This window comes from Mirounga angustirostris, unplaced genomic scaffold, assembly GCF_029215605.1.
Source record: "Mirounga angustirostris isolate CCGP_5_RB_7025 unplaced genomic scaffold, mMirAng1.0.hap1 SCAF_1, whole genome shotgun sequence".
NCBI classification, from domain to species: Eukaryota; Metazoa; Chordata; class Mammalia; order Carnivora; family Phocidae; genus Mirounga; species Mirounga angustirostris.
The window spans coordinates 164,873,743-164,887,276 of NW_026991709.1; the positions used below are offsets into that span (position 1 = coordinate 164,873,743).

Consider the following 13,534-nt stretch of genomic DNA (forward strand, 5'->3'; position numbering starts at 1 on the left):
TCCTCCTGAGCAGATCAATAAGCCATGCCCACCTTAAAGATTCCCACAAAACCCTCCCCTTTTAATCAACAATAAATAATAAAAGGCTTGTTTTGCATTTTCTTCTTGCTTCCTGTGTGTGCTGCCAATTAGAATATATAATTAGTTGCATTCAAAGAGCTATGACAAAAAATAGTTAAAGAAAAAGATCAGGAGGGGCGCCTGGGTGGCTCAGTCGGTTAAGCGTCTGCCTTCGGCTCAGGTCATGATCCTGGGGTCCTGGGATCAAGCCCTGCATTGGGCTCACTGCTCAGCAAGAAGCCTGCTTCTCCCTCTCCTCCCAGTTCATGCTTTCTCTCCCTATTTCTGTGTCTCTCTCAAATAAATAAATAAAATCTTAAAAAAAAAAAAAAAAAGGATCAGGAATGGGGCCCAGCCTTTCTTTACACTTAATCAAATCTTGATTTCTCCTTTCTCCCATTTTATTAACCTAGCAGTTTGTATCTCTTTTTGTCAAATGTTTCAGATAATTTACAAGAAAAAAAAAAAAAAAGGGCACGAATAAACAGAAGCCGAACAGAAAATCAGCTAGCCAACTGAACTAACCAAACTCAGACTAAACAGTATCAGCAGAAATCAGTCATATCTCCTTCTGGGAAAATGTCCTTCTTGATATGGCAAGAGGGCACATCCACTCTTATGGGGGGTTTCACATGTAAAATATACAAGGTCCTAGGATGCCCTAAGTTTGTAAGTTTGAGTTAGTTATTAATCCTATTCATGAAGAAAAAAAAGAGGATCTGGGCCCATCACCAATTTTTTCTTTGTTCTGAGTAGGAGCTGTAGATTTCTCCAAAATGACCATCAAAAGTCTGATGAGATAAAGAGCACACTGGAAACTGGGAACGCTGTGAGAGAAATTCTGCAAGTAATTGAAGCTCTGGCTGTAAGGGAGACAAGAAAGAATAAAAAAGATATGACAAGTGTTACAGATATGTCTAAATTCATGAATTGTCCAAGTTGACTTGCGTATTTATTGGTCTAATCAGAATCCTTCTCATTTTCAGGTGCTTTTGTGGCCACCTTCTATCAAGACCCTGATAGAGAACCTTTAGCCTTCATGAAGAAAGCCAGGGCGGAACAGAGCCCAGGGCCTGGAATGCTGGCTTGGAAGGGGTCATGTACACCAAGATACCCAAAGAGGAGTTTACGCCATGCTTACATGAGCAACCCTGAACAAATTATTTGCTCTTAAAGCCTAAGGCAACACAATGAGAATAAAGTTTCAATTCTAGGTTTACAGGGAAAGTGAAAGGAAACTATAAGACAGAGAAAGCAGAGCTTTTAATAAGTGTACCATATATATATATGGTCAGCTTTCAATGCACTGAAATAATGGGAGATGGGGAGTCAAAATTAATCCAAAACTGTAGTTGAAATAAAACTAGAGTGTACTCTCCTGATTGATTGTGGGAAGGAGGTCAAACAAATTTAAAAGCACTATATTTAAAATGAAGTAAGGTCTTGCCCTATAGGCAGGGATGATAAGCATTAATTGCAGATCCAGAGACAATGTAGAGGAGGTAAAAGACAAAATTACTCTGGTTGAAGCTGGGATAGGAAGCTGGGAACCATGCCTCTTAGATCTCCTTTTCACCTCCCTCTTCCACTGCCTTGCCCTCAGCCTAGGCTCCTCTTCTTTCAAGACTGGGAGGAAATCAGTGGTAACTACTGCTACCTAATTACCTGACCCTACGGAGAGACTGAGTAGATTTCTGGAAAATCAAGAGTTGACTACAGGTCACTAGTGTTTTCGACATCATTACCCAAAAAGGCCAACTTTACAGGATGCAGGATACCAAAGATTTAGTAGGATTTTTTTCAACAGTTTCTAATGTTCCAGGATTTATCTGAATACATAGATGAAAAAGCTCATATGACTGAGGAAAAGTAGCTGAAAACATCAGTTTCCCTCACAACTACTGAGAGGACACCCAAGTGATTTCCAAGAAACCTTGCTAATTCTGTTTTAGTTTTTGGGACAACACTCTGGGATATGTAGTCTGACCTACCTGAGCAATTCCTCCAAGGACTGGTCGGGCTCTCCTTGTTTCAGTCGGTTGGTAAGGACCTCAAGGGCTGAATACAGTAAATTATGATTTTCAGGCTGTAAAAATCCACTCCTAAGGGAAATTCAAGGTAAGATGGTTGAGCTCAGTTTTAGGAAGATTGCTTAAACAGCATTTGAGGATCCTGGCCTCCAGGCTATAACATCAGTAAGTCAATGGAGGAAAAGCAGAACTAGAGCACTGGAAGTACCCAGGTACCCAATTCAGTCAGCTCTGAGTCTCACACTACAAGGTGAAGGGCACCTAAAACAGTCTTACCTTAAGGACCTAACAGTCCTCTTAGGTTTATTTTCAGGGAAAAAAGCTCTTCTTCATTTGCTACATTTTAGAGAAGTCTCAGCCTTCCTCCCCAGAAAAACCAGAAATAACTTCGTCAATTGTTAAATCAGTATCGATTCCATAAAAGGTCCTCAATAAAAAACTTACTCCTTCTGTAAGTCTTGACAATTCTCTCTCTTTTTTTTTTTTTAATTTTTTATTTATTTGAGAGAGAGAATGAGAGAGAGAGAGAGCATGAGAGGGGGAGGGTCAGAGGGAGAAGCAGACTCCTCGCTGAGCAAGGAGCCTGATGCGGGACTCGATCCTGAGACTCCAGGATCATGACCTGAGCCGAAGGCAGTCGCTTAACCAACTGAGCCACCCAGGCGCCCCGACAATTCTCTCTTCAGATTATCTTTCCTATTGTTCCCTCCTTCCCAAGCTCAGGCCGTCACTCCAAGCCAGGTCCTTATCATCATCACATATGCAGATTACTGAGACACCTTTTGACTGGTCTTTCTGTACCCCTTTCCAATCTGTCCTGCACACTGCTGCCAAAAGGATTTTCCTAATTGATTTCATTAAACCTTGCCTCTGATCATCAAATGCCAGAATTGCTTTTCTGTACAACATTCAAACTCTTCTGACCTTCAAGGCCCAGCACGATCTGAGCCCCTAGATTTTCTTTTTTTTTTTTTTTTAAAGATTTTATTTATTTATTTGAGACAGAGAGAATGAGATACAGAGAGCATGAGAGGGAGGAGGGTCAGAGGGAGAAGCAGACTCCCTGCCGAGCAGGGAGCCCGATGCGGGACTCGATCCCAGGACTCCGGGATCATGACCTGAGCCGAAGGCAGTCGCTTAACCAACTGAGCCACCCAGGCACCCTAGATTTTCTACTCTTATAGAAGCATCTCTACATCACCAGTGGTAGTCCTTCTGCCTTTCAATAAATGAATTCTGAGGGCCTATAATAGGTCAGGTTTTGTGGGGGGAACAGCTTTGAGATACAAAGTGACATACAATGAACTGCATGTATTTGAAACATTGATCAGTTTGATCAGGTGACATATATAAACCCATGAAACCATCACTGCTATGAAAATAATGAACATATCCATTACCCCCAGGAGCTTCCTTATATTCCTTTGAAATCCATCTTTCACTCCATCCTCCTACCCAATGATAGGCAACCACTGATCTGTTTTCATCACTAAGAGATTATACGCTTTTTCCTAGGGTTCTATATAAATGGAATCAAATGCTACGTACTCTTATGGTCTTGGTTTCTATCCAGTATAATTTTTTTCTTCATCCATGTTGTTGTGTGTAGTATTCCACCATATGAAAATTTGTTTATCCATTTACCAGTTGATGGACATTTGTTTCTAGTTTGGGGCTATTACAAACAAAGCTGCTATCAACATTCGTGCACAAGATTTTGTATAGACATATGCTTTCATTTCTCTTGAGTAAATACCTAGGAGTAGAATGGCTGTGTTGTATGCCAGGTGTATGTCTAACTTTTTAAGGAACTGCTAAACTGTTTCAAAAGTGGATGCACAATTTTACATTTCCATCAGCAGCATGTGAGAGTTCCAGGTGTTCCATGTTCTCACCAATATGGTAAGGTAAGTCTTCATCATTTAGCCATGCTGTAATTTTAACTTGGAATTCCTTAATAACTAATATTATTGAACATCTTTGCATGTATTTATTTGCCATCTGTATATCTCCTTGATGAGGCATCTGATCAAATCTTTTGTCAGGCACTGTTTTTAAGGACTGGGGATACAATGATTGGTTTCAGCTCCCATGAAGCTCATGGTCTAGAAAGGAAGATAGATGAACAAGTAACTGCAATAAAATGTGGTAAGTCTTATCATAAGAGGATACTAGAGTATTAGGAGAAAACTGGGAGTTAGGCAGAAAGGAGGAAGCTTACCTGCCCTAGGGGTCAGAGAAGATGCCCCTGAGGAACTAAAGTTTAAATCCAGATGTCAGAGATGAGTTAGAAAAGACTGGTGAAGTCAGAATGGCTAAAATTAACAAGTCAGGAAACGACAGATGTTGGCGGGGATGCGGAGAAAGGGGAACCCTCCTACACTGTTGGTGGGAATGCAAGCTGGTGCAACCACTCTGGAAAACAGTATGGTGGTTCCTCAAAAAGTTCAAAATAGAGCTACCATACGATCCAGCAATTGCACTACTGGGCATTTACCCCAAAGATACAAATGTAGTGATCCGAAGGGGTACGTGCACCCCGATGTTTATAGCAGCAATGTCCACAATAGCCAAACTGTGGAAAGAGCCAAGATGTCTATCGACAGATGAATGGATAAAGAAGATGTGGTATATATATACAATGGAATATTATGCAGCCATCAAAAGGAATGAGATCTTGCCATTTGCAATGATGTGGTTGGAACTGGAGGGTGTTATGCTGAGCGAAATAAGTCAATCAGAGAAAGACATGTATCATATGACCTCACTGATATGAAGAATTCTTAATCTCAGGAAACAAACTGAGGGTTGCTGGAGTGGGGGGTGGGGTGGCTGGGTGATAGACACTGGGGAGGTGAGCGCTATGGTGAGCGCTGTGAATTGTGCAAGACTGTTGAATCAGAGATCTGTACCTCTGAAACAAATAATGCAATATATGTTAAGAAAAAAAAAAGAAGAAGATAGCAGGAGGGGAAGAATGGGGGGGGGAAATCGGAGGGGGAGACGAACCATGAGAGACGATAGACTCTGAAAAACAAACTGAGGGTTCTAGAGGGGAGGGGGGTGGGAGGATGGGTTAGCCTGGTGGTGGGTATTGAGGAGGGCACATTCTGCATGGAGCACTGGGTGTTATGCACAAACAATGAATCATGGAACATCAAAAACTAATGATGTATGGTGATTAACATAACAATAAAAAATTAAAAAAGAAAAGACTGGTGATCAAGGAGGGTGGGGATCCAGGTAGAAGAATGACTATGTGTGAAGTCTTCCAGGTGAAAGCAGTAAAGGGTACTGAAAGCAATTCAGCATATAGCTGGAGGGCATAATGTAAGATGAGTGGAAGAGCAGGAGCCAGATAATAAAAGGCCTTAGAAGCTAGGGAAAAGACTGAACTCAAGAAAAATCTAAGGACAACCAGAACCAAAGTTGGGACAGGATAAGATTGGGTTTGCAATGGGAAGACCACTGACCACTATGTGAAGAAGGGACTGAGGGAGGTAACTGGAGGCAGAGACCAACTGTGAAACTAATCTCATCCAGGTGAGATGATGGGAGTCTCAAAGCAGTGCAGCAGGAGAGCAACAGATGGCTACTTAGATGTTATTTAAAAGATAAAATTAACAGGATCTGGGGATCTGATGTGGGAGAGAGAAAAGGTAGTGGGTAGAGAAAGGGACAAAGAACAACTGCTGGTTTCTGGCTCAGACACTGGTGGTACCATTTACGTAGCCCGGCAAAGCTGAAGGAGCTGTGGTGAGGGTGATACATTCCATTTTGGATGGGATGTGTCTGAGGTGTCAATGACACATCTAAGGAAGTGTTGAGTAGGCAGTTGGATATAAATGCCTGTAACTCAGAACATAAATTTCAGCACAAATTTAAGCTTGGGTGAGACTGCCCAGAAAACCTGCATAAGAGAGGAGCCAGAGCCCAGCCTTGAAGAACAAAAGCATTTAAAGGACACATCTCCCTCATTTCTACTTTCACCCATGCCACGCCTTCCCGACCCTTCCGCTACCTCCCAAATGCCATCTATCCTTCAGGGCCCTATGAAATCCCATTGTTTCCACAAAGTATCTCAAGATACCCCAGCTCAAAATGTATTCAGCTCTTTAACATATAATCTGAAATTTATCTACAAGTTGTTCAGTTAACAACATTTTTAAAAGATTTTATTTTTAAGTAATCTCTACACTTAGTGTGGGACTCCAACTCACAACCCTGAGATCAAGAGCCAGTCAGGTGCCCCAGTAACAATTTCTTAAGTAAAAGTCTCTCCAGTGTTATTATGGACAGGCTGCCACGGAAACACGGTTAAGAATCAGATGGCCCAATCTGTTACAGGTTAGCCAATATCAAGTCACCTAATTTTCAAACAAGTTAAAATCATTGCCATGTAAGACACAGAGGGTACAACATCAAACAAAATGATGCAGACAAGAACACTTCAAAAAGAACAAGTACCATATTTACATAAGACTTTCGGAGTCTTTTCCTTCTTCTTTACCTCAGTGCCTTGGTGACTGCCAAATAAAAGCAAGTGCATACTTGATTATTTCTACCTACCACATCTGCCACTTACTCACCAAGCAAAAAGCCCATGAAAAATCTGCAGTAGCCTCTGATAGCATGAAGACATTATGTGGTACTCCTGAACTTTCATTCTTGGGCCATCAACTACACCATGGTTCTCAGCAGCTAAGCACTAAAAAGGAAAAATGCTTTTAGGACAGTTGTTTCAGCAATTGCCCTCACTTTTCCTTCAATATTTCTCAGCCAAAAATGAAATCTCTTATTCACTTAGTAATTTCTAATTTTTTTTTTTTTTAAAGATTTATTTACCCATTTGAGAAAGAGAGAGCACACGTACGCATGAGAGTTGGGGGAGGGCAGAGGGACAGATTCTTCAAGCAGATTCCCTACCGAGCGCAGAACCCTATGCAAGCCAATCCCAGGACCCATGAGATCATGACCTGAGCCGAAACCAAGAGTCAGACACTCAACGAACTAAGCCACCTAGGCATCCCAGTAATTTCTAAATTTCTATATAAGATAGGCTGCTGACCTGAAAATAGTTGTGAATGTTCTCCAGATGGTTACACATTGGAGCTAGCAGCTGAACAATACTATGAGCAATTTCTTGGGCAGATCGCTGATGGAGATGTGAGAATCCAATATTCCGGTTTCCTTTACTCTATAATAAATTCAGAGTTACTGGGGGAAGAAACCGCTGTATAGCTTCTCTGAAACAGAATTTGTTAAGGAGTTTAGTCAGACCTGGGTCACAAGGCAGGAGTTGAGAGAAGAAATTGGTTGCTTGCCTAAAACTCTATTCTGACAGAGGGATCTTGCCCCATCTTCAAATTACCAAGAGACTGGCTTTTATAGAGTACAAAATGTTTGACTGAGAAGTACAGACCCATAATTACTAATGAGATAAAGCGCACACAAAAATAGAAATCATTTAGGCTGATAAAAACATCGAGCAAATAGTGAGTACAAAAAAAAAATCAAACAACTGGATATATTAATGTTTAAATGTTTACACCTAAAACTTTCACGTTCTGTTGTTAGCATCATTCCACTGCTTCACCAGATGCTACATGCACATTTGTACATTATATACACATATGCGGTTCTGGCCTTCTCTAGATAGCCAACTACTACTACACTGAGGCTTGGGCACGGGTTCAGTTTGGAAGGCTTTTAAAAGCAAAATCCAAATTAAGAACAGGATTCAGGAATGCTCAGGGCATTTAGAAATACACAGCCTGTTTGGGGTGGCTTTTTTTATTTCTCTGTTTCAGAGTTCCTTTCTAAAGCAAGGTGAATGGGCTCTAGAAATGAGGCTGCCACCATGCTACCCAGTGACCCAAGCATAATGCCAGAGAAAGTGATAACTTATTCATTAAGACCTCCTGGTTTCCAAATTCATTAAGGCCAGGGCTTGTGCTTCTGCCTATACTAACCTTGAGGAAGGGGATTCTCCTGGCAAAAGAGGGTGTCAGCATATTCTCCAGTTTCTGGGAGAGATCTTCCAGCAAGAAAAGCAGCTCAGGAGGCTGAAGTTGCACAATTTCCGTAGCCTGTCACAAGGAGGAAAGAAAGGATAATTCCAAGCATATCCTCGCTATCTTTTTGAAGGAGCACATTTCAGGTTTACTCTTCCCAGTGGGTGAAGAATCTGACCATTCCCAAAAAAGGGGGAAATTTCCCCACCTCATATAAATGGCTGTTGTGCTCTGTCAACGAATCAAAAAGTCAAGCACTCCCAAAGTAAAACCAATTTCAAATTATTAAAATAGGAATCCAAGTGAGTATAGTTTTAGAAAACATACTTTTCTTTCTTTTTTTTTAAAGATTTTATTTATTTGTCAGAGAGAGAGAGAAAGAGCACAAGCAGGGGGAGGGGCAGAGGGAGAAGCAGGCTTCCCGCTGAGCAAGGACCCTGGGATCATGACCCGAGCGCCGAAGGCAGATGCTTAACGCTTAAGCGACTGAGCCAGCCAGGCATCCCAAGACATACTTTTTCTCTAGAAGTAAATGTCTCTGTGTATCCTTCCAGCTGTGGACTTGAGGTGCACTTCCTAAGTACCCTAGGATAAAAAAGGACTAATTCAAGGGAATTTTGCTTTTCTCTGTTCATTAAATAATCCTTTCATATATTCTTTCCCTTAATGTTTTGCTACTATTAACTCCATGCTGGGTCCCTAAAAAGGTATAACACTACCAGAAGCAGAATGAGCCAAATGCAATCTCATTTCAAACTGTTTACACAATAAACATTTATGGAGAATCTCCAAGCGGATGTAGAAAGATTGGGGTAGGGTGGGAGGGTAGATACTATCTTTACTGTGAAGGAGCTTACATTCTTATAAAAAAATTTATAGTAAATTCCATGATATTTCTTTTTAATTTTTACTTTTTTATTTTATTTATTTATTTTAAAATAAGCTCTAGGCCCAAAGTGGGGCTTGAACTCAGGACCAGGAGATCCAGAGTTGCATGCTCTAATGACTGAGCCATCCAGCGCCCCTCTCTCTCTTTTTTTAACCTGAAGAAACTACTCTGGTGAAATCCCTATCAAAAGTTACCTCTTCTGTGAAAATGTGCTCCACTTCCAATTTCATTATAAATACCATTCTCTCCTCAGAGTTTCACTGGTACTTGGTTCAGACCTTCGATATAGCACATACTGCTAGTTATGTCTGCTTCCTTTATTAGATTATGAGCTATTTGAAGGCTAGCATCATGCTGTATGCACTAGTGCACTGCCAATGTCTAGATTAGTGTAACACATAAAAAAGGCCTGGATAAACATCTGATGGATGCTAAACAAACATCATGAAACAGCGAAAACAGCATTAACCTCTATAAACCAGAACAGCGCTGCTCTACAAGAGTAATCTAAATAGTTATTAGTAGTAAACTAAAATAAGGATCATATCATTGGCATGATCTTTCATAATGTCTAATACATTGTAAAAAAATTATATTTATTTAAACATCGAGATGATGATGGGGGCACCTGGGTGGCTCAGTCAGTAGACCGTGTGACTTTTTTTTTTTTTTAAGATTTTATTTATTTATTCGAAAGAGAGAGACAGAGCATGACTGGGAGAGGGAAAAGTAGACGCTCCGCTGAGCGGGGAGCCCCGACATGGGGCTCAATCCCAGGACCCCGGGATCATGACCTGAGCTGAAGTCACATGCTTAACCGACTGAGCAACCCAGGCATCCCAAGCATGTGACTCTTGATCTTAAGGTCATGAGTTCAAGCCCCATGTTGGGCCTAGAGCTTACTTTAATAATAAATAAATGAATAAATAAATAGGTTGCTTACCTTAAAAAAAAAAAGATGATGAGGATGATTATTTATCATTACTTTCACTATATATAAAAGCTCTGGAAGCCAGAGTCCACCTTCTCTTAATGCCATGGTGTTCTTTTTACAATAAGAATAGAGCTGAGAAATTTTTTTTTCAAAGACTTATTTATTTGAGAACAAGAGCGAGAGAGAGAGAGAGAGACAGAGCGTGCAAGCACGAGTAGGAGGGGCGGAGAGAGGGAGAGCGAATCCCAAGCAGACTCTGTGCTGAGCCAGACTTGGGGCTGACTTCATGACTCTGAGATTGCAACCCAAGCTGAAACCAAGAGTCAGATGCTTAACCAACTGCGCCACCCAGGCACCCTGGGCTGAGAAATTTTCTGAAACAAGATTCAATTCTAGGATCTCAGCTCTGTGACTTACTTCAGTGTGCATTTCAGTATCTAGGATGAACTTGGTCACAAGCCCACAACGCATAACAGAGAAGACCTCAATGTCCAGTTCTCGGAAAAAAGCGTGGTAATTCTGTAGTGACACTGATGTCTTTTCTTCTTTCCCTTTGAACTCCTGGGGAGAAAGCAGCAGCAACCAACAGAATAATAAGGACAATATTAACCTGATTTTTCAGAAAGACCTCAAAGTACAATTATGCATTCATTTTATGCAGAAGTTACTTTTTTTTTTTTTTTTTTTTAAGATTTTATTTATTTATTTGAGAGAGAGAGAATGAGAGACAGAGAGCATGAGAAGGAGGAAGGTCAGAGGGAGAAGCAGACTCCTTGCCGAGCAGGGAGCCCGATGCGGGACTCGATCCCGGGACTCCAGGATCATGACCTGAGCCGAAGGCAGTCGCTTAACCAACTGAGCCACCCAGGCGCCCAGAAGTTACTTTTTTTTAGCAAATCACCGCCTTCCTTTCACCTAAGTCCCTAAATATTCCTGAGACAAAAGCACCTAATTTAAAATTGAGATATGGGTCACATATCAAGACCCTTGGTTGGTTTCCACTTAAGTATGAACTACTAGACAAACCAAGGTGTTATGGCATGGTAGAGAAAACAATGAGCTGTGGCACAAAACAGGTCTGGCTTCAAACCCTTGCTCAAGCCTTATTAACTGTGTGACCTTGGGCAAGTCACTTACCCTTTCTGGGTCTTAGTTTCCTTACCTATTAAATGTAAGTATTACTACCAATCTTGGGTTTTTAGGCGATTACAGGAGCTATACATAATACACAATAAGTAGTAGCCAAAAAAACAGAAATAATTGGGATTCATGTGAATTAGGCAATTTCACAAACATATAACCTATTCTGTGATTGGTAGACTTACAGGAAAAAGGAACTACTGTTTACTGATTATCAGAAACTGTCCAAAGCATTTCATGCTATCTCACTTCATTGAGAAGTTGATAATCTGGGATCAGAGGGGGAAAGAGGCTAAAAGCAGTACATTTAAAACTAGGTCCCAAAACAAAATTTGTTAATGCTACAAGAGAGAATTCAAAGTACTGCTGGGATATAAAAAAGGGAGTGACACATTCAAGAAAATGACTAGAAAAAACAGTGTGTGCTAGTGATAAGGACTTGGAGTCTAACCCTAACTCTGCTACTGTGAAAATCGCCCCAAAGCGGAGGAGAGTTCGTTTGCCTCTCTCTTCTCTAATTTTTCTCTCTGTAAAATGCAGAGTATGATGCTGATCCCCTGTTAATCTTACTGGGCTGTCACACAACCTTCATGGAAACCCATCATTCCAGTACCTTTTCCAGCTTGCTTCTATTAGATGGTGTAGGGTCACATTCTGAACTATCCTCCTTTGAAAGTGTGTCAGGCGAGGATGTTTTGCTGCCATCTGCTTTCTGTTTCCTTCCTCCTTTTGTTTCAAAAACAGAAAAGTGACTCAAGTAATCAATAATCATGTTTGTTAAATATCACTGCCTTCAGAAAACAACCTGCTGAAGACTACCGAGGGGTAGAGGAGGTAATTTTATAACCCTACATTATAATTCATTTTATAACCTTGCCAAAGAAAGAGTTCAATGACATCATCTCTCCAGTTACTGATGCCTTGGTGCATGACCTCTTTTTTTTTTTTTAATTTTTATTTATTTTTTGACAGAGAGAGAGAGACAGCGAGAGAGGGAACACAAGCAGGGGGAGTGGGAGAGGGAGAAGCAGGCTTCCCTGCTGAGCAAGGAGCCCGATGCGGAGCTTGATCCCAGGACCCTGGGATAATGACCTGAGCCAAAGGCAGACGCTAAACGGCTGAGCCACCCAGGCACCCCAGTCTTTTTTTTTTTTAAGGATTTTTTAATTTATTTATTTGACAGAGAGAGAATGAGAGAGAGAGCACATGAGAGGGGGAGGGTCAGAGGGAGAAGCAGACTCCCTGCCGAGCAGGGAGCCTGATGCGGGACTCGATTCTGGGACTCAGGATCATGACCTGAGCCGAAGGCAGTCGCTTAACCAACTGAGCCACCCAGGCGCCCTGCATATGACCTCTTATATTATTTCAGTGTTGCTCCTATGGAGACACAGAAGAAGAGAACATACCTATCTTTCCTTGTTTTCTGATTTTTGCTGAAATAGCAGCAGTAGTAGGAGGTGTTACATCTAAAGTTTCCAAGTCAAAGTTTGCAAGGGGAGGAACATAGTCTGGGGTGACTGGAAAAGAGAGGAGACAGAAGCTCAATATATACCAACCACATATCACTGTTAGAATGCATCACCTGATTGGCTAAAAATTAATTTTCAGAACTACCAAGTATGGCTGAATGTCTGTAAGATACATTCAAGTTACCTGACATGAACTGTTTTGGCATAGCAAAATGATCAGAGATGACTTACAGGAATATCATATTAAATGATTATGACCAATTAAGATAAAATCATTCTAAATAATGATATAAAAAAATATCCAAGCAGGTAAGGACTAAAAATAAACTAACCCTTATTTCAAATCTAAAGATATTAGTATTTGGTCACACAGTACTTTGTTTTATACACAATTACTTAGATGAGGGCCTGAGGGAGGCTCTATGTTTTCCCCAGAGAATCTACCTAGCACTTTAAAACAAGTTTATTTAATAGTCAGAAGGTATTAAGAGACCTGTCAGCTTTACTCCTGGTTCATAACTATATTCAGGAAAGCAAAGGACACTGAAAGTTTGACTTCTAAAGAAGAAAAGTTACTTTACAAAAGCCCAACCAATGCTTTCCATTTTTTATTTTCTTAAGCAGCAAGATTTCTTGAAGGTAACAATGGGAGGAAAATGGATGTTGTTTTGTTTTGTTTTGTTTTGTTGAGCAAACATTTTCTTATCCCAGATGAGTAGGGGATGGCTATCAGTGAGCTTGGCTTAAAAGTAAAGTTCTTTATCTCCTCCCTGCCATCCTGGCAAAGGTACCATAATAAGACACTCCTAACCTGCCAAGTATTTTTCCAGGATCCTCTGAAGCTCCACAACATGCTTTAACCGGGTGAGCACCTTCCCCTTCATCTCAGGGGATGTTTGCTGGCAGAAGGCATTTACAACCTGGAAAAGTACAAATTATATTCTCAGACTTCAAATGGTTCCAATTTCAATGCCATTCAGTCGCAGGATCTGTGAGTT

At 40.9% G+C, this 13,534-nt stretch overlaps 1 protein-coding gene across 5 annotated transcripts in view; it reads right to left on the minus strand.

The window, feature by feature from the left end:
• Window positions 1–13,534, minus strand: part of FANCD2 (FA complementation group D2) — a 57,769-nt gene that overhangs the window by 11,641 nt on the left and 32,594 nt on the right. For all 5 annotated transcript variants that reach the window (XM_064592476.1, XM_064592478.1, XM_045861850.3 and 2 more), the window contains 9 exons: window positions 13,348–13,456; window positions 12,474–12,584; window positions 11,681–11,793; window positions 10,345–10,488; window positions 8,063–8,179; window positions 7,159–7,287; window positions 6,680–6,798; window positions 2,052–2,162; window positions 793–923 (listed from right to left, as the gene is read on the minus strand). In XM_064592476.1, coding sequence (XP_064448546.1) covers window positions 793–923; window positions 2,052–2,162; window positions 6,680–6,798; window positions 7,159–7,287; window positions 8,063–8,179; window positions 10,345–10,488; window positions 11,681–11,793; window positions 12,474–12,584; window positions 13,348–13,456 — 1,084 coding nt within the window. The remainder of the gene's footprint in view (window positions 1–792; window positions 924–2,051; window positions 2,163–6,679; window positions 6,799–7,158; window positions 7,288–8,062; window positions 8,180–10,344; window positions 10,489–11,680; window positions 11,794–12,473; window positions 12,585–13,347; window positions 13,457–13,534) is intronic.